This window comes from Dipodomys merriami, unplaced genomic scaffold (genome assembly GCF_024711535.1).
Source record: "Dipodomys merriami isolate MVZ:Mamm:240054 unplaced genomic scaffold, mDipMer1.0.p SCAF_9, whole genome shotgun sequence".
Lineage (NCBI taxonomy): Eukaryota > Metazoa > Chordata > Mammalia > Rodentia > Heteromyidae > Dipodomys > Dipodomys merriami.
In genome coordinates, this window is record NW_027206512.1 from 12,100,179 (window position 1) to 12,118,636 (window position 18,458).

The 18,458-nt window shown below is 37.6% G+C and overlaps 1 protein-coding gene across 4 annotated transcripts in view; it reads left to right on the forward strand.

Annotated features, from left to right (window-relative positions):
* Mapk10 (mitogen-activated protein kinase 10) overlaps window positions 1-15,614 on the forward strand; it is a 318,234-nt gene extending 302,620 nt beyond the window's left edge. For 3 of the 4 annotated variants that reach the window (XM_070012339.1, XM_070012342.1, XM_070012340.1), the window contains one exon: window positions 14,682-15,614. In XM_070012339.1, coding sequence (XP_069868440.1) covers window positions 14,682-14,824 — 143 coding nt within the window. In that variant the 3' untranslated portion in view covers window positions 14,825-15,614. Of the gene's footprint in view, window positions 1-14,676 lie in introns of all 4 variants that reach the window. The other variant, XM_070012343.1, reaches the window with a different exon arrangement.
* Window positions 15,615-18,458: the final 2,844 nt, after the last annotated feature.

Below are 18,458 nucleotides of genomic sequence, written 5' to 3' on the forward strand. Positions count from 1 at the left end.
TTGATGTACCATTCAATGTCTTAGTAGTCTCTCTCAATAACAGTAGCTCAATAAATACATGTTAGTTTGTAAATCACCACTCATTTCCTTTCTCAGAATGTTTCTAGGTGTTATTCCAAAGAAAGAATTTAATACGATCATAGCTTTATTGCAGCGTTAAAATTAGTATGTTTCATATTATGAAGATACACATTTAATCACCCTGTTAATCTCTATTAAGATAAGTGAGTCAAGCAGCAAGTGTATGTTGCTGGCATTTGTTCATCAAAATGTTTGTTGCTTTCAAGTGGAAATTTGATTCTTTTTTTGTGGTTATTTTTAACATTTTTATTAGCATTAGTTAATTTTTCAAGATTTATTTTGACATGTTCTTATGCATACAACATACCTTGATTAGAATTCCCCTCTTCATCTCTCTCCCTCATTCCTCTTTCCCTTTTCAAACCAGTCTCAGCAAGCTTGATTGTCCCATTTTCACACATGTCCAATAAGTATTTTTACTATATTCATCCTCCTTCACCCTCCTTCCTTGCACCAGCATGAAATTTTTTTGGAGGCCTGTGTAGTTGAATGGTTAATGGCTAATTCTAAAATAAGTTACTCACCTTGTTCTTCCTAATTGTCAAAGCTACACTACATATTCCAACTACCTTTAATAAATAAGAAACCACTAGGTACTTAAACTCATGTCTAAATTTCACCAATATAGTTAAAATGACTGTCCATGAACAATCATTGTAACTGTTTTTAGACCTTGGGCCTGAACTCCAGAAGTCTCATATGTCAGTCCTGGCCACTCACTTCTATATGCCAACTGGAGAGAGATTGTGAAGGACAGGAAAAAAAAGATTCCTTACATGGAAGCCAATCAGAGGACAGCATTTCAGTATGTCTTTCAAGCATTTTCAGGAATATTGACATTTGCCTTAGTTTTAAGTAGACAGGACCTGGGGTAAGAGTAAGGTTATGTAGATCATCTCAAATCATAAGTGGGTTCCCTTGGCAATTGGTGACAGAGAGGTGGTCCTACAGTTTAGTTTCTCAGTGTTGGTCAGACAGAGTCCTGTGGGAATCATTGAAACCTGGCCTTCCTGGACTTCAAGATGGCTGTTTGCTTCCTTTGGAGTAGTTTGAACTCTTGTCACAAAATAATAAGAAGGCGTTATTTATCTGAGGGCCAGTTTGCCTTTTGTCACAGATGCTTTCCAGGGGTTAATCCTGACCTTCCAGGAAGCGATTGCAAAGTGAAAGAAGGACAGGAGGGCTCAGATCAAAGGGCACAGGTACAATGTAGGGATCTGGGTGTCCAGCTTTTATCCTGCTTTTAATTAATTCACAGACCCAGCAAGAACATCTTTTAAGCCCTCTGCCACAGACATTCAATCTTTCACTAGATGTTTTTGAAGGGGAAATATTTGACTTAATTTTGTTAACTGATGTGTGCACCATTTTCCTATGACATATTTATCTGTGGTGCATTTGTTTGTGTCATGGAGGGATTATAGGTTAACCCTGTGTTCCAGCCAACCCTCCTAGTCCATAAGAACAACTGGACATGTCTTTCCCCAAGGGAATTTATTGATCTCATTCATATGGGGAGCTGGAAACCAGGCCGGGAAGATTTACAACATGCAAGTGGACAGAGGTTATTTTTTATTATTTTTATTATTTTGACCTCTGGTGAGTTTATTGGTACACCACTCTCTGACTGTGCAGGGGTGTATATGCAGTAAACGACTGTAAAGAAAAAAAACTCATTACTTAAAAACAAAACTTTTAAAAAGACACCTTTTTTACATTTTATTTGCCCCTTTTCCATGAATATTTTCATGGAATATTTTATTTTTTACATGACTCAGATAAAGTAGTTTTACAGTATAGATTCTCTTATTACTCACGTAAAGAAACACTTAGAATCCAATAGCTGGAGAATAAGTGAATGAAATTCCCTGGGACAGAATGCTTCCGATAGCCAAAGCTATGCTTTAGTGATGCTTTAAAGATGTCAATGGAAAGCCAAACACAATTTGCTGGGTAAATTATAGGTCTGAAATTTATTGATGGAATTGTTGCCTATCAATAGGAACCACATCTGGACTTTAGGTGCATTCCTAAATAAATGTGCTCCCTTCTGCGATCTGACTTCACTTGCCCAGTGATTTATTTTTCAGAATAGCACAGCTACTTGCTTCCTGAATTGATTTGTAAAGATTGCTGGGGGAACAGCAGCCCATGAATAGAAATTAATTTTCCTCTAAAAGCACTTGATACAAAAGGTTAGGTTAGAATAAACAGGAGCTCATAGCATCTAGCAGCTCTCTATTCTCCACCTTTCTTCTCCCTGAGAAATGAAACACCCAGTTAGAGAGTTTTCAGTCTCTACATCAAACAAAGGGCTCCCTATGTATTTTTATGTACAACCCTTTTTCTTCAGCAGAGAATTTCCCTCCATTGGAGTGTGCCCTTCCATGCTAGTCATGGTACAGTCAAATAAGCGTCTTCATTTATATTTGGAATATGTCAGACTCAAACAAGTTAAGGTTCAAGACCATGAAGACAGAGAAAAAAGTATAACTCAGACATTTTTTTTTCCCTTCTAGTTTTTCTTTTCATTCATTGTATCTGCCCTTTTGTTTCTTCTTTGGAAGAGTGTGGACAGGAAAATAATTTCCTCTGAAAAAGCAGATCACACTTCTTCCCCAAAACAATGAGTATTTTTTGTTTATATAACTTCTAGCTGAGAAATCCCCATAAGCATAAATTACTTAATTCCATAAAAGCTAATTTTAAAAGTAAAATGTAAGTAAAGTAATATTCCTCATTAATATGCTGTTAGTATTTTCAATTCCTTTTAATGCTGTTTTCATTCATAATTTAGGATGCTTCCTGGATGGTCAATGAACTGTTTTGTTTTGTTTTTGTGCCAGTACTGAGGCTCGAACTCAGGGCCTCAAGCTCTCTTGGCGTTTTTATTTATGCCTGGCACTCTACCACTAGCATCTCCTGTCCACTATTTTATATTTTATTCATTTACTTATTTTATTTTACAATTTTTTTGTAAAAGTGATGTACCAAAGGGTTATAGTTACATAAGTCAGGTAATGAGTACAGTTCCCTTTAACCGTATCACCTCCTCCCTCATTCTCTCCCAGCTGTTCCCTTCCCAACTCCGCTCTTCCCAAGTTGTATAGTTCATTTCCAGCATAGTGTCTACTGAGTATCGGTGCTGAATTGGTTCACCCTTTGTCCCACCGTTTCTGTGCTTTCCTTTCCCTCCCCAAATCAGATAAACTTAGATACAAGACAAAGGGTACAGAAGTCAAAAACAGCAACAAAATGGAATAAACCAAAGAAAAAGGAAATCTTTTTTTTTAAAAAAAGTAACACTAACAGGACAACAAAACTTCTTGTTTACATTTCTTGGAGTTTGCTATGTGCACATGATTATATAAAATGATGCTTATCAAAATGAACACCATTACAGCGTTTTAATGGTTAATTAGAGAGAGAGAATAGAGTCTTTTAGATTTTTCTGCTTGGGCTGATTTTGAGCCACAATCCTACAGGTCTCAGCCTCCTGAGCAGCTAGCATTACAGGCATGAGCCACAAAGTGTCTGGCTGGCAAACGATTTTTTTTTTTTTTTTTGAACTCTGGGCCTGGGCGCTGTTCCTCAGCTCTTCAGCTCAAGGCTAGAGCTCTACCACTTGAGTCACAGTGCCACTTCCAGTTTTCTGAGTGGTTTATTGGAGTCTCACAGAGTTTCCTTCCCTAGCTGGCTTTGAACCGTGATCCTCAGATCTCAGCCTCCTTAGTAGCTAGGTTACAGGTGTGAGCCACCAGCACCTGGCTGGCAAATGATTTTTTTACATGTATCTATACTGGTTTCAGCTGAATATTACAAAAATAAGGGAAATTTATCACTGCTGGAATGTCCTGGGCAAGTGGACATTACAAAATGATTCAGTTCAGTTCAATTCTGTTTTAAGAGGTGCTCACAAGTACTTAGCAGTAAATTAACTTGAAGCCAAGGTTCATGTCTTGTCTCTTCTATTTGTGTTTGGTTTTATGGTTTACAAAGCTCAGTTCTTATCTATATAAAAATAGATTTGATAGGGGCAGCTTCAAGCCAGCAGTTGTTGCCATCAGGAGGTATTTATTATAGTTCAGTAGAGGAGATCCAGCCAAGACAAAGAACCCCTCTAACATGGGTGGGTTCATTAACAGTTAACAATCACAGCTAATTTTTGTGGCATAAATATTCTCAAAGTGACAAATTTCAAGAAAACCAATATAACGCCGGGTGCTGGTGGCTCATGCCTGTAATCCTAGCTACTCAGGGGGCTGAGATATGAGGATCATGGTTCAAAGCCAGCCGGGGCAGGAAAGTCCATGAAACTCTTATCTCCAATAAACCACTCAGAAAACCGGAAGTGGTCCTGTGGCTCAAATGGTAGAGCACTTGCCTTGAGCTGAAGAGCTGAGTGACAGAGCCCAGGCCCAGAGTTCAAGCCCAACAACCAACAAAAAAAAAAAAAAAAAAAAAGAAAGAAAGAAAGAAAAAGAAAAAGAAAACCAATTCAATATCAATATAATATCAATTAGATTGTTAAATAGGAAGCATTGGAAAGGAAAGCCTTTTAATGAATTTATTCTGTAAGAAATCAAGTATATTAGGTAGGCAATGAAATCCTAGAAGTATAATTGGTAAAGACTTTGGTAGATTCTGAAATGTTGAGTAGTTAAATACTAATGGTAATTTATACTCAGTATTGACAATATAAAGGGTAGGGCCGTTAGAAAGATGACTAATGCAAGATGGTTCTCCTTGGCCCAATAGTCTTAATAGTTTCACCAGTTTCAGAGCATTGAGAAATTTAGTTTTTTTCACTGAACCTAGCCATACTAGTACATAGACAACCTTGACTCTTATTTTATTAAACTGAATACTTACTCTGTGCTCAGCAATACACTGTGAAAAACAAGAGAACTACAGGATAATGAGAGTAAAAAAGAAGCAAGAGAAACACAAACATGCCTAATAATAGATGAAAAGCTATAATAATCTTACCATACGTAGTGGCTTCTTAGGGTTACTCTACCACCCCATCGGACTGACTTGTATGTGCAACGTTTAGACAATTCTACTGTGTGTTGAAAAGATGCTGCCTATTAAAATAAGTACATCATCACCTTGACACTAAAAAATAACAAACGTAAGTACAATAACAGTGCTGTGTCTACCCTCAAAAAAAAGATTCCTTACTTATGGAGAGTTTATTGCTAGGGAGGGCACTGGAAATATAACATACATGATGTTAATATAATCACTTGCTCTGTCAATCCATTGCCACCAAAACTTCTTATGTAAACAAATATACTTCTGTACATTAGCAATGAACAGAAAACAATTCTGTTTAAAATGCCATCAAAAAGGAAAAAAATATTAGGAATAGTAACAAACTTTGTGTCCTGAAAATGACAGTAGTGTTTAAAAAAAACAAAACAACTAAAGATGACTAAAAGAAATGGACAGCCATTGTGGTGGTCCTGGGTGGTTAGGTGACATTACTCCTCAAATTGGTTTTTACAGATTAACCACAATGCAAAAATCAGAGTTGTCACTTAAGGCAGAAATCTGGAGTTTAAAGAACACAGAGAAGCCAAAACAATACTGAAAGAAGATAACTGGAGGATTCACATTTACTGATTTCAAACCTTGCAACACAGCAAAAATATTAACGATTGTGCTACTTTACTAGAGCCTGTGGCCCATAAGGTCTGATTCTGGGATAGACACAGTCACATCAAGTGAAGATGACTGGCTCTGGTATTCAATACAACCACACAAAGAAAATTATATATATATATATATATTTAATTTGTTTTATATATAAACTTTACATATTTTATATAACTAATTATATATAAATATAAATGGCATACTGTATGATTTATTTGTATATTACAAATAATTACATAATTAATAATTTTTATATAAGTAAAGTTATTTAAAATTTTCATCAAAACATGAGAGACTAAAATTCTCAACCTGTCTTACTTTTTTTTTGGGGGGGGGGTCTGGTCGTGGGGCCTGAACTCTGGGTCTGGGCGCTGTCCCTCAGCTCTTCAGCTCAAGGTTAGCACTCTACCACTTGAGCCACAGCGCCACTTCTGGCTTTTTTTTTCTTATGTGGTGCTGAGGAATCGAACCCAGGGCCTTGAGCATGCAAGGCAAGTGCTCTACCACTGAGCCACGTTCCCAGCCCCTGTCTTACTTTTTACATAACAGTGTTTCAACTAAAGCAAAACAAAAAGTAAATTTAGCTGCGGGCCTTTCCTGGAACTGGAATATAAGTTCCTCCTAGTACCAGGAACCAAGGCTTTGAGTAAGCCATTCATCTCCCAGCATGTTATTTTCTATAGGAAGCTGGAGATGAAAAAGAATTTTTGAGACAGCATCCTAATTTTTCAGAGCCTTATTATTATTATTATCATTATTATTGTGAAAATACCGTAGAGAGGGGTTACAATTACATGGGCAAGGTAATGAGTACATTTCTTATTAAGCATTGTTGCCTCCTCCTTTGTTTCCCGTTCGCATCCCTTCCCCTCCCCCGCCCCCCATTCTCCCGCACCAAAGTTGTAAAGTTCATTTTTCGACATAACGACTTGTACATCTCATTGTTGCAATGGGTCCACCTGTATCCCTAGTTAAACAATTTATTTTTTCCCTTCCCCTCCACAAATTATACCAACATCAAATACAGTGAAAGCAGGGGTTATTCCGTGGGGGAGGGACATACAAAGCAACAAAGAAATCATCTTATAAATATGTTAGAAACAATCGCATGAAAGAAAAAAAAAATTTGAATACATATCTTAGGGTTCATTTCCCTAACATCAACTTATCTGACCTTTTCTGCTTGACTCAGACATATACTAGACATTGCAAATAAGGGAAACCATGGGACCTATGTTTCTTTGGGCCTGGCTTACTTCACTTAATATAATTTTATTAAGTGAGCCTTATTATTATTATATGTCTCCCTCTTTCTTGTCCATTCCTCAATCTTTGTGTGTGTGTGTGTGTGTGTGTGTGTACGTACGCACGTGTGTGAGCACACTAGGACTTGAACTCAGGGCTTCATGCTTTTGCTTGGTTTCCTTGCTAACAGCTCTCTCAGGCTACCTCCAATCTGGCATTATGCTGGTTACTTAGAACCTTGGGCACTTTTTTGCCCAGGCTGGCTTCAATTCTCCAGGTCTCATTCAAACCTCCTGGTCTCAGCCTCTTGAGTAGCTAGGATTTCAGGAGTGACCTATCAGCACTTGGTCTTTCCTCAATCTTGAGATATTGGGATGCTGTGCTCTCTGGTTGGCTGTCTATTCCTGTATTGACACGTGGATTCCACCAAAGGCACCTGAAGGAATAAGTTTGAAAAAATGGGCCACATACATGTGCCTCAAACACCATGAGTAGAACATACAAACAGAACACAAACATAAAGGCCCAGTTGCGCCACCTAGTGGAAGGACAGTTGGCATGCAGAAGAACCCTCTGACCCTATTCACTTTAGTTACTGTTTTTAGGGGAGGGACATTTCTATCTTGATTTTCCTCTTATCTCTGAATGAACCTTTTTCCATCAGGGCATTACTGGTCGATTATTCTGGGCTTTGGTTCCTTCAGATGTGATGGGCATATTCTGTTGTCAGTCTGATTTTTTGTAGTTGAGAAAAGCAGTATAAAGGAAAAGCCCTTCTTAGCCAATTTGTGCAATATAAGAGGTTTTGGAAGAGTGTCCCCTATGCTGAGTATTTCTGAGCTTCAATATTAAAATGAAAGCTAGCATCTTAGGTGTTCTACTCAAACAGAATTTGCCAGGCCAGGCTTACAAAGTTAAAACCAGCTTGCCCATGAAAGAGCATAATTCTGCCAGAAACCAAGAGAAATTCTCATTCAGAGAGAAAAATACATTGTTTGTCAAATAATAAAAACAAGTAGAAAAGTAGTTTAGGATCATCACAAAAATTGTAAGTAAATTCTCTCCTACAATTCAGTTTCTCTGAGATTTCAATCACATGAGAATTAGGTAATTGAACTTGAAGAATTGAATGGCTCTTTAGAGTACCATCTTTAGAATGACTTAGGCATATGTCATAAACCTGCAAAGACTTTGAATAGAAACTATAGAAATTACACTGCTTATTTACAAGGTAGGTATGGTGGCACATGTCTGTAATGCCAGCCCTCAGAAGGCAGAGGAAGGGGGAATGTGAGTTGGAGGGCACCTGGGTTATGTAGTGTGGCCTGGCCTACCATTATTTCAAGTCTAGCCTGATCTGTATAACAAGAACTTGTTTCAACAAAAACAATATATATATATATATATATATAAAATATATATATGTATATATTCTTTCTTAGTCAGTTAAAAACACATACATATAAACTCTCAGCTCTTCAATATACTTTGAAATATGATTTACTTTCCAGGTGTTCACAATTGAGAAAATCTCTTTAAAATACCAATCTTACATTAAAATCCTGGTTTCTTTTCCTCCTCCTCCTCCTCCTCCTCCTCCTCCTCCTCCTCCTCCTCCTCCTCCTCCTCCTCCTCCTCCTCCTCCTCCTCCTCCTCCTCGTCTTCCTCCTCCTCCTCCTTTCTTCTTCTTTTTGCCAGTCATGAGGCCTGAACTCTGGGCCTGGGTGCTGTCCATCAGCACTTCAGCTCAAGGCTAGCACTTTACTAGTTGAGCCACAGTGCCACTTCTGGCTTTTTCTGCTTATCAAACCCAGGGCCTTATGCATGCAAGGCAAGCACTCTACCACTGAGCCACCTTCCCAGGCCCTTATTTTCATTTTTAAATGGAGATTAATAAAGAAAGATTGGCCTCTACTGATCTATAGTCATGCCTCAGATGATCTAAAATTAGTATAATAGAAAAGATAGAGAAGGGCTGGGAAGGTGGCTCAGTGGTAGAGCGCTTGCCTTGCATGCATGAGGCCTTGGGTTTGATTCCTCAGCACCACATAAGCAAAAAGAAAAAAGCCGGAAGTGGTGCTGCAGCTCAAGTGGTAGAGCGCTAGCCTTGAGCTGAAGAGCTGAGGGACAGCGCCCAGGCCCAGAGTTCAGGCCCCACGACCGGTCCCCCACCCAAAAAAAGAAAAGATAGAGAAAAAATTTTTATATATAAACTTACTTTACATATTTTACATAATAAAATATAAGTTATATAACATATATGATTTATTTTTATATTACAAATAACTATATAGTTGAAATTATATATATGTAAATTTATTAAAGTTTTTATCAAAACATGGGAGATTAAAGTTCTCAACCTGCTTTATTTTTTATGTATCAATGTTTTGTAAAACATTACATTTAATAAAGTTAAATAAATGTTAACTGTTTAATAATAATGTAATAACGCAGAAACCAAATTTTAGTTCTTTGTCTAGCATGTGAAGGCACTAATCACAATGGGACTATTATGTTAAGATTTTTAGGCTTTTTTTTCCTCCCAGCACTGCATTCACTGAATTCACTGAATTCACTGAATTCTTGCTTAGGTAGGTAGTCGATACCTTTTTTTTTTTTGGGTCAGTCGTGGGGCTTGAACTCTGGGCTTGGGCGCTGTCCCTGCACTCTTCAGCTCAAGGCGAGTGCTCTACTGCTTGCCACAGTGCCACTCCAGTTTTTCTAGTGGTTTATTAGAGATAAGAGTTTCACAGACTTTCCTGCCTGGGCTGGCTTTGAACTGTGATCCTCAGATCTCACCTCCTGAGTAGCTAGGATTATAGGCGTGAGCCACTGGCACCCGGCTAGGTAGTCAATGCCTCCAGTACCACCATTAGACTTTAAATGTTTTTCTTTAGGCATTTGAAATGTTAGAAAATATAAATCAGTAAAACATGTCTTTTATTATAAAACAATAGTGAATCATTTAATCAGTTACAAATCAAACTTTATTTTAAAGATGTTAAAACAAACCGATGCTTCAACTTTAGTTTTCTTAAGCTTTACTTTCTCTAAGCAATTAATACATAAAACAACAGAAAACAATGATCTTGATTCACAAAAAATTTTACTGTCTAAAAGTAGTTCTTTTGTAAATTTCCTGAAAAGCTGATCAATTTTTAAAGAAAAGCTGTTGTTCTAGATCCTGGTTTTATAGTTACACAGTAAATGTTGCTTTAGAAGACCATATAAAATAACCCTTTTGGTTGCATGCAATTTAGTTGCATATCAATCTTCTTTCCTCAGATTTATCTTTTATAAACTTCCTGTAGCTGGGTGCATAACTACTCAAGAAGCTGAGGTCTGAAGATTGCAATTTGAGCCCAACCTGGGCTCCTAGAGACACTTATCACTAATTAACCACTAAAAAGCTGTGCTCCAATACTGGCATAAAAAATGAGCAAATAAATTAATCTCCTGTAATGGCTTAGACGTTATTAAAGGAATCCCGGACTAACCTAGCTGCAAAGATTATCTCTACTCACCTCTTTTGTCCAGGCCATTAGACCTGGCTCTGTGCTCCAATATTCACATTAAAAGAAAATGCAGATATACATAGAACTTGGAAAATGAATTTATTCTTGGTCTGTCTCTGCCTTTCCTCTAGAACTGTTACAATTTACAGAAATGGTTGCGGAAAAAAAAGCCAGGAAATAAGCATATGTAGTTTTAATGATGAGCCCTGGTGGTTACTCACACTGGGAGACAGTTTTTTAACCTAGCAACAGAAGCTACAGCTTTTAAGGTTGGCCTTTATTGCCCTTAGTATAGTATTTCCTATAGGGAATTAAAGCAGAAAAATAATTTTTAAAACTACAACCTAATTACTATGGCCCTATTAACACCACATGAAGACTTACCTTTAGATCAGTGGGATAGAACTAAATTGTATTCCTCACATACATGATTGATTATTGTTTGACAAGGATGTCAAAATTTTGATGGGCTAATAAATAGTATCGGAATGAATGCAGGTCCAGATTCAAAGAAGTAACAATGAAGCCGTATTTCATAACATACACAAACATCAACTCAATATGGGTTGTAGTCACAAGTATAAAAGAGCCAAAGTTATAAAATAGCTGAAGTTATAAAATTCTTAGATAAAAATTCAGGAATTTGAAGTTTCCACAATATGTGCTTGGGAATGGTTCCTTAGCTGGGATATTGAAAGCACACACAGGTACCAGCACGAAATTAAATACAGCGAATTGCATCAAAATAATAAACATTTGTGCTCAAAAGACATTTTTGAGAAAGTAAAAACATAACTAATGAAATAGAAGAAAATCATTTGCAATGTTTAACAAACTTTTATCCACACTATGTAAAGAGCTTTTATAAACCAATAATAAGAAGACATAAGTTACAATGGGCCAAAGGATATGAGTAGACTAAGCTCCAAAGAAGATATACAAATGACCAGTAAGATATTCAACACCATCAGTCATTATGCAGTTACAGATCTCACCACAATGAGATTTCATTTCACATACCATAAGATGCTTCTGTTTAAAAATGCAGATGGTAAAGAGTATTAATGAGAGTGTGAAGAAATAGTGATTCTTTAGAACTGCTGGCAGGAAAATAGTTTGGCACCTGCTTCAGAAACTAGTTTGGCATGCCTTTAAATAAAGCTTTATTTAAATGGTTACAAAAATGAGATGTGCATACTTTGTTTTGACCTGAGATAGGAATTATCTCATCAAAACTAAATCTAAAGTATATTATTGTGATTAGAAAATCATCCACAATATAAGGATATATCATCCAAGCAACAAATGGACAGTAAGAGAAAAAAAAATCTCACAATTGATTGGGCATTGATTAGTGTCTTTAATTTCTACACTGTAAAAATTATAGGAGAAACTTGAAAGGGTTTTGAGAAGCCTATAGTGATCTATTAAGTTGTGAGGGGCCAGAGCTTATAAAACAACATGAAGGATGCTGGTGTAATTGAATACAGATCAGGTAGAGGGGAAACAGAGCTGTGTATTTGCCCTGTTTAAGGGGGTGAAGGCTTGTCTGCTAATAATCAGGAGAGGAAATAAAGTATTTCTGCATTATTCTACGAGGGATATAATTAAGTAAAGTTGGAATACATTGAAGCCAGAGAAGTTTTTACCTGACACATAATTTTGATAATAAGAGTAATTACCAGAAATTGTTAACAAGATGTTAAAAAATCTCTACTGGAGACATTTTAGTATTAGAGGTAATAATGTTTTTAGCTTAAAGAACACGAAAAAGGACCTAAGATTTTCTGTATATGAAAATATTGTCTTCAAAGATAGCTATAGAATGATTATTAGGGAAATTTTCCAGCAAGAAGACTAGAATGGAATTTACCAAGATTCCTTACTATTAACTTGAGGATCGGTGCTTCCTGTCATTGTTTCCCTATATTTTCTTACATTCTCATAGATTATATCAATATTTTTATAATCAGCAAATCAAAGTTTAAAATACAAATCAGATGTATATAGTATGTCTTAGTTTAGGTGTTTGAGTCTTCCCTAGATCCAGTCCCATTTTAACTGTACTTTTGGATTTACTAACTTTTACCAAATACTATATATTATTAGATAAGCTACAACTCTAATAAGAATTCCTTGCCTTCTATTTTATTAGGTGATAACACTAGAGATATTTTAATAGTGAAATATTAAAGCATGAATTTTACTACTCATCTTGCTTAGACATAAATAAAATAGAAAAAAAAAAAGAAATGTGCTGTCTCCAAGCCGTTGTGGTTTAATTATATTTCACAATGCCTTTAGCCCATTTTTCCTTTATTATCCTTAAAGCCATTGCAAGTCTGTACTAAATAAGTTTCTTCATTTTCTTTCTTTCTTTTTTGGGTCCGGTCGTGGGGCCTGAACTCTGGGCCTGGGCGCTGTCCCTCAGCTCTTCAGCTCAAGGCTAGTGCTCTACCACTTGAGCCACAGCGCCACTTCCGGCTTTTTTCTTTTTGCTTATGTGGTGCTGAGGAATCGAACCAAGGCCCTCATGCATGCAAGGAAAGCACTCTACCACTGAGCCACCTTCCCAGCCCTAAATAAGTTTCTTCAGAGAGTCCATATCTTTGTAGATTTTATGAAAGGCAGGAATCTTTGTTCTCAACTAGCAGATAAAATGAAAAATTTCAAATTAATCTAAGCTAATAATTCAGTTATTTGTAGATTACAAGTAAGCAAGTCTGTTAGAAAGTTAAAACAGAATAAATATATTCTTTATTTGTTTCTCAACTCACATCAAAAGCTTGGCTTGGACCACACACCAGTGGCTCACATGTGTAGTCCAAGTCACCCCGGAGATTGAGAGCTCAGGACTGTAGTTCGAAGCCAAGCCAGGATTGGAAAGTACATGAGACTTTTATCTCCAAATAACCAGCAAGAAGCTGGAAATAGAACTGTGGTTCAGTGGAAGAGGGCTAACCTTTAGCAAAAAAGCTTAGGGCCAGTGACTAGATCCTGAGTTTAAGCTCCAGTGCGCACACACACACACACACACACACACACACACACGCGCGCACGCGCGAGCGTGAATGCACACATGCACACAAATACACACATAGCCTCTAACCTGGCTCCTCTATGTGGACTTTAAGTTGGTGTCATATTAACGACTGTGCCATAACATTTATTTTATATATCTACCTTTTCCTAGAACTGTCGTCTCCACATAATTCAGATTTTTACACTTTTCCTCAGTCTATATTTTTGGGACAGGACTCTTGCATGTTTGCATTTTAAAAGTTCCCTTTAGGAAGCATAGAAATGGTGGGATAAGGGGCGAACTAATTCAGCAGTGATACTCACCAGACACTTTGTTGGAAATGAACTGTACAACTTGAGGGAAGAGAGGTCAGGAGGGGAAAAAACTGGAAGAAAATGAGAGAGGCGTGACACTGTTCAAAAAGAAATGTACTCATTACCTGACTTACGTAACTGTAATCCCTCTGCAAATCACCTTTACAATAAATAAAATTCATAGAAAGAAAATTATATAGATACATATATAAATGCTTCCTTTATTAAAAGCAGTAAGAATCAGGTTGTTACATGAAAGGATTTTGATTATTCATCTTCTTCATTAACCAGCAATTTTCAATCTTAAGCTGACCATCCAGTATCTGGGGAGCTATTTAAGAACATTAATGCATCTACCTCACCCAAGGTCCATTATATTACAATATTGGAAGGACTGAGGTTGTGAGATATATCGGGTGGCTGGAGTTGTTATCTATCTATCATCTATCTATCTATCTATCTATCTATCTATCTATCTATCTATCTATCTATCTATCTATCTATCTATCTATCTCTCTCTCTCTCTCTATATATATATATATTTATATATATATCAGATTTTTTTAAGTATCACAAAGTAATTTCTAGTATAAGAATGGAGTCTGATAGCCACTTCACAAGCCTGGAAACCAATCACTTGTGACTGGCCAACTCTGCATTTTTGTGTTTTGATTTTCATCATCCACTACAGACTCCTGTATCCATTCTGTAGAGGTTTGCTGAGTGAAAGATGGACACTAGACATCTCTCTTGCATTTGCCCATTCGTTCCTGCATCCATAAGGATATCCACCTGGGCCTGGTTCCAGATTTAGTCATGTTGGTCTTCATTTTCTTAGCACAGGTGCAGCAGTGAACAGCAGTGAGAGTCTCCCTCCATCCTCGTCCGTCAATGACATCTCCTCCATGTCCACCGACCAGACCCTGGCATCCGACACTGACAGCAGCCTGGAAGCCTCGGCGGGACCCCTGGGTTGCTGCAGGTGACTAGCCGCCTGCCTGCGAAACCCAGCATTCTTCAGGAGATGATACGATAGAACACACACACACAGACACAACACACACACACACACACACACACACGAAAACACATGCACACACATACACACATGCAGACATGCAATGTCAAGAACATAGCAAGGGAGAGAATCCAAATCTAAATTTAAAACCAATCTTTTAGCCTGCTTCTTCCTTCTCCAAAGTTCTGTATTGCAGCAAAGCTCAAATGTATATTTAACTTCTAGTTGCTCTTGCTTTGGTCTCCTTCCAATGATGCTTACTACAGAACAGCAAATTGAACACGATTAGAGAAGCCTTTCCCGTAAAGTGTCATTTAAATGGCTGCAAAACCAGCAACCTGTAACTGCCCTTTCAAATGGCATGACAAGGTGTGCAGTGGCCCCATCCAGCATGTGTGTGTCTCTATCTTGCATCTACCTGCTCCTTTTGGCCTAGTCAGATGGATGTAGATACAGATCCGCATGTGTCTGTATTCATACAGCACTACTTAGAGATGCTACTGCCAGTGTCCTCAGGGCTCTTCCAAGATACCATGCACTGGGGGTACCCATGGTCCATTTCGTGTGATCTATTACTCTGACATAAACCCATCTGTACTATATTGCCAATATATACACTGTTTAGTTTGCTAATTGATTAAGCTGTATGTCTTATAAGAAAACATGTAAAGGGGGGGGGAAGTGGAGGGAGTGAGCACTTGGACCATTGAAGATGTAGCTTTTAAATTTGAATCGATTAAATGGCACCTGTATACCAATTTGTAGAAAGCACATATGTGATGCTTATGTACAGGGTGTTGGTGGGGTGGGGGAGGGAGCTAAGTCACAGTTTCCAGGTTCTAACTGTTTTGGCCTTTAGAAAGGATGTATAGATAAAAACTGAAGGTGGTTGTGTGTTTTTTTCTCTGACAGTGGAAAGGTAGCAGGGAATAGAAAATAGTGTTGTAGTGTGGACTAATATGGAAAGAAAAGAAATACCCTCATACTAGGAGACACTGACATCCATATTTTCAAGATTAGAGCCCATTTGTCATTTCAGAAGCATACATCACAAAAGGAGGCTCCTGGAGACAAGGGCGTGTGGTGAGAGAGGATCACTGTGTACACATTGGATGATAGGAATCTTCTCCTGCATACAGAGGAAGTTATTCCCTATGACTGGTTTCTTCAACAGTAACCAGCCTCGTCCAAGACGTACACACTATGGGCTGTGCTTGGCATCCTCAGGCTGCTTCTTAGCATTACATCCTGCCAAGGTTTTGGTTTAAGAAGAAACCCTTCGTTTTTCTCTTATGGACTAAAATAATATAAATTTACTAAAATAGAATCCCCAAAGTACAGATGATCCTCAGGTTAGCATTTGAAAACAACTCTACAGACATTATTGTTTCTCAGGAGGTCTACCGACTCCTTCATATAACTGACATTTCATGTTGATTGATTTTTTCCCCCCACAAATTTAAACAATCCAAGAAGGGCTGATCATCTGAATTTTGTTGGATTGAATTGCAGTTGGATATAAGAGCAATAACTACCCCCCAAAGTTACTGCTACTAAATAGCATTAGCAATATGAGTTTGTTCAAAAGCCATGAAGCATTCATGTCAGTATTTAGCAAAAATCACCAGAACCTGACTTGAATTAGCTGGAAGGTTTTTTTCCTGGGTACTGAAGGAGGTGTTATGAAACATCTTCATAATGTACAAGGCAATACCATAATAAACAAGGCAAGACTTCCTAGCAATACTAGGCACTTGGCTTAGGCTTCCCTTGTTCCTTTCTTGGGTGAAGTAGCCAACAAGGTTATTTGCACTTCGGCCATTTTGGTGCTCACCAAGGTGGGGGTATTCCACTTGTAGAAGTGAATCACAAGGAAGGTATGATATGACTGGCAAATAGAAGGCTCTCAAAAATAGAGCAAAGAAGAATAGCTCTCCCTCTGAAAACTGCCTTAACTACCATACCAGGAAAGCTCTTTTTCCAAGCAAATAGAGCCAGTAGGGAACCGTAACCATTCTTACCACTACCATGCCAGCAGTCCTATTAGTCATGGAATTGCTTTGCAAGAGGATTCATTGCAAGACATAATTTGTTCAAAATGGAGAGATCAATGTTAGATTGTGCAGTGTGTCCCCTGGAATAAAAACAAATCCCAGTGCCTCTCTCACTACTATTCATTTTGCTTAATATTGCAGACAACCTGATTTTTTTTAAATGCCTGCTCATTCATGAGTATTCTCCTAGTTTGTTTCTTTTTTTTTTTTGCTTCTTTCTTACTCTTGACACCCTGGCCACTTTAGTGCCTCCTGCTTTAATCCACAGGGATTAAGAACAGAGAGCAGGCAGCTTCTTGAAAGAAACAAGTCTCCAGGGCAGTTTCATCAGTCACAAGATGACAACAAAAGTCAGGAAGAAATTCTCCAGTTGCATATTAACAGTGCCTGGCAGTTAGGCTATCTCTCATTCAGCAGAAGTGGTCATTTTTCTGCTAAAACTAGATCAGGCAAGAATGAAAGAGTTCCACTCCCCTCTCCTCCTATTACAACCTTGTACTAGCACTCACATTGTATCTCCCGTTGTATGGCTGTAGGGTGCCAAAGACCCTTTGTGAACAAGAAAACAATCAAATACATCTCCAAGATTTAAGGTAGACCTTATAAATAGAGACAAGGATTTGGCCTTCCAATATCTTATAGGATCTTCTTAGGTGTTCAAAGCAAGATAAATGATGATTCCCTTTTATAGGGTATCTTCCTTTGAAAGCTTTCAGTCTTGGGTCCTGTTTATCTTTGCAATGTGATTGCATTATGATAAAATTTACAAAATATATTTTACACTGAGTTTTCCTTTTTTAAAAAGAAAAGATACATTCAAGCCTCATGATGACAAAACAAAAAGAAGAAGAAGAAAAGATACTCAACACTTCCAATGTACTTGTTACTTTGGGTGAGAGGAAGTGTCAAGCTACGAAGTGAAGGTCCTCTCTATGGTCAGGATCATGGAGCATGAACTTGGTGCTTGAGGAACTTGGCCTTTCACCTTTTTATAGATAAATGGTTTCACAGTGACCCTTAATCACATGTTTTGCAGAATTCTTTTGTAGAAATGAGCTCGTACCCCTGTGCAGAAGAATGAGAAGTGAGAACAAGGCAAATCCGTCATCTTTCTCTTTGCTATTTTTTGTATTTTGTGGGTCGGTGTGTTCATTTCTACAAAAGGATACATTGACCTTACAATACAATGTTTTTTGGGGGAATAAAAATGCAAAATTTTTACCTTTAAAAATCCAGTATTTGTGCACTGTAGGAAGGTAATTTCCAACCAGGCCAGACCCCAGCCAAGTCCCACTAACTGCAGGAAACTATTCCACTGATGGCTGGGGATCTGGAGAGTTTTTCTCAGTTTTTAAAATCATTATAGGACAAATATTACCTAAAAATGTCAATAACAGCTGACTGTCAGAGAGAAGATTGACCTTGGCAAATGGAACAAGTAGAATAGATAGGAATAGGAAAATCCTTATATGACATATCAGGGGATAAAATAATGAAACAAATTTTGTTTTGTTTATTTTTACATTTCCATTGCAGAACTTAAGTGAT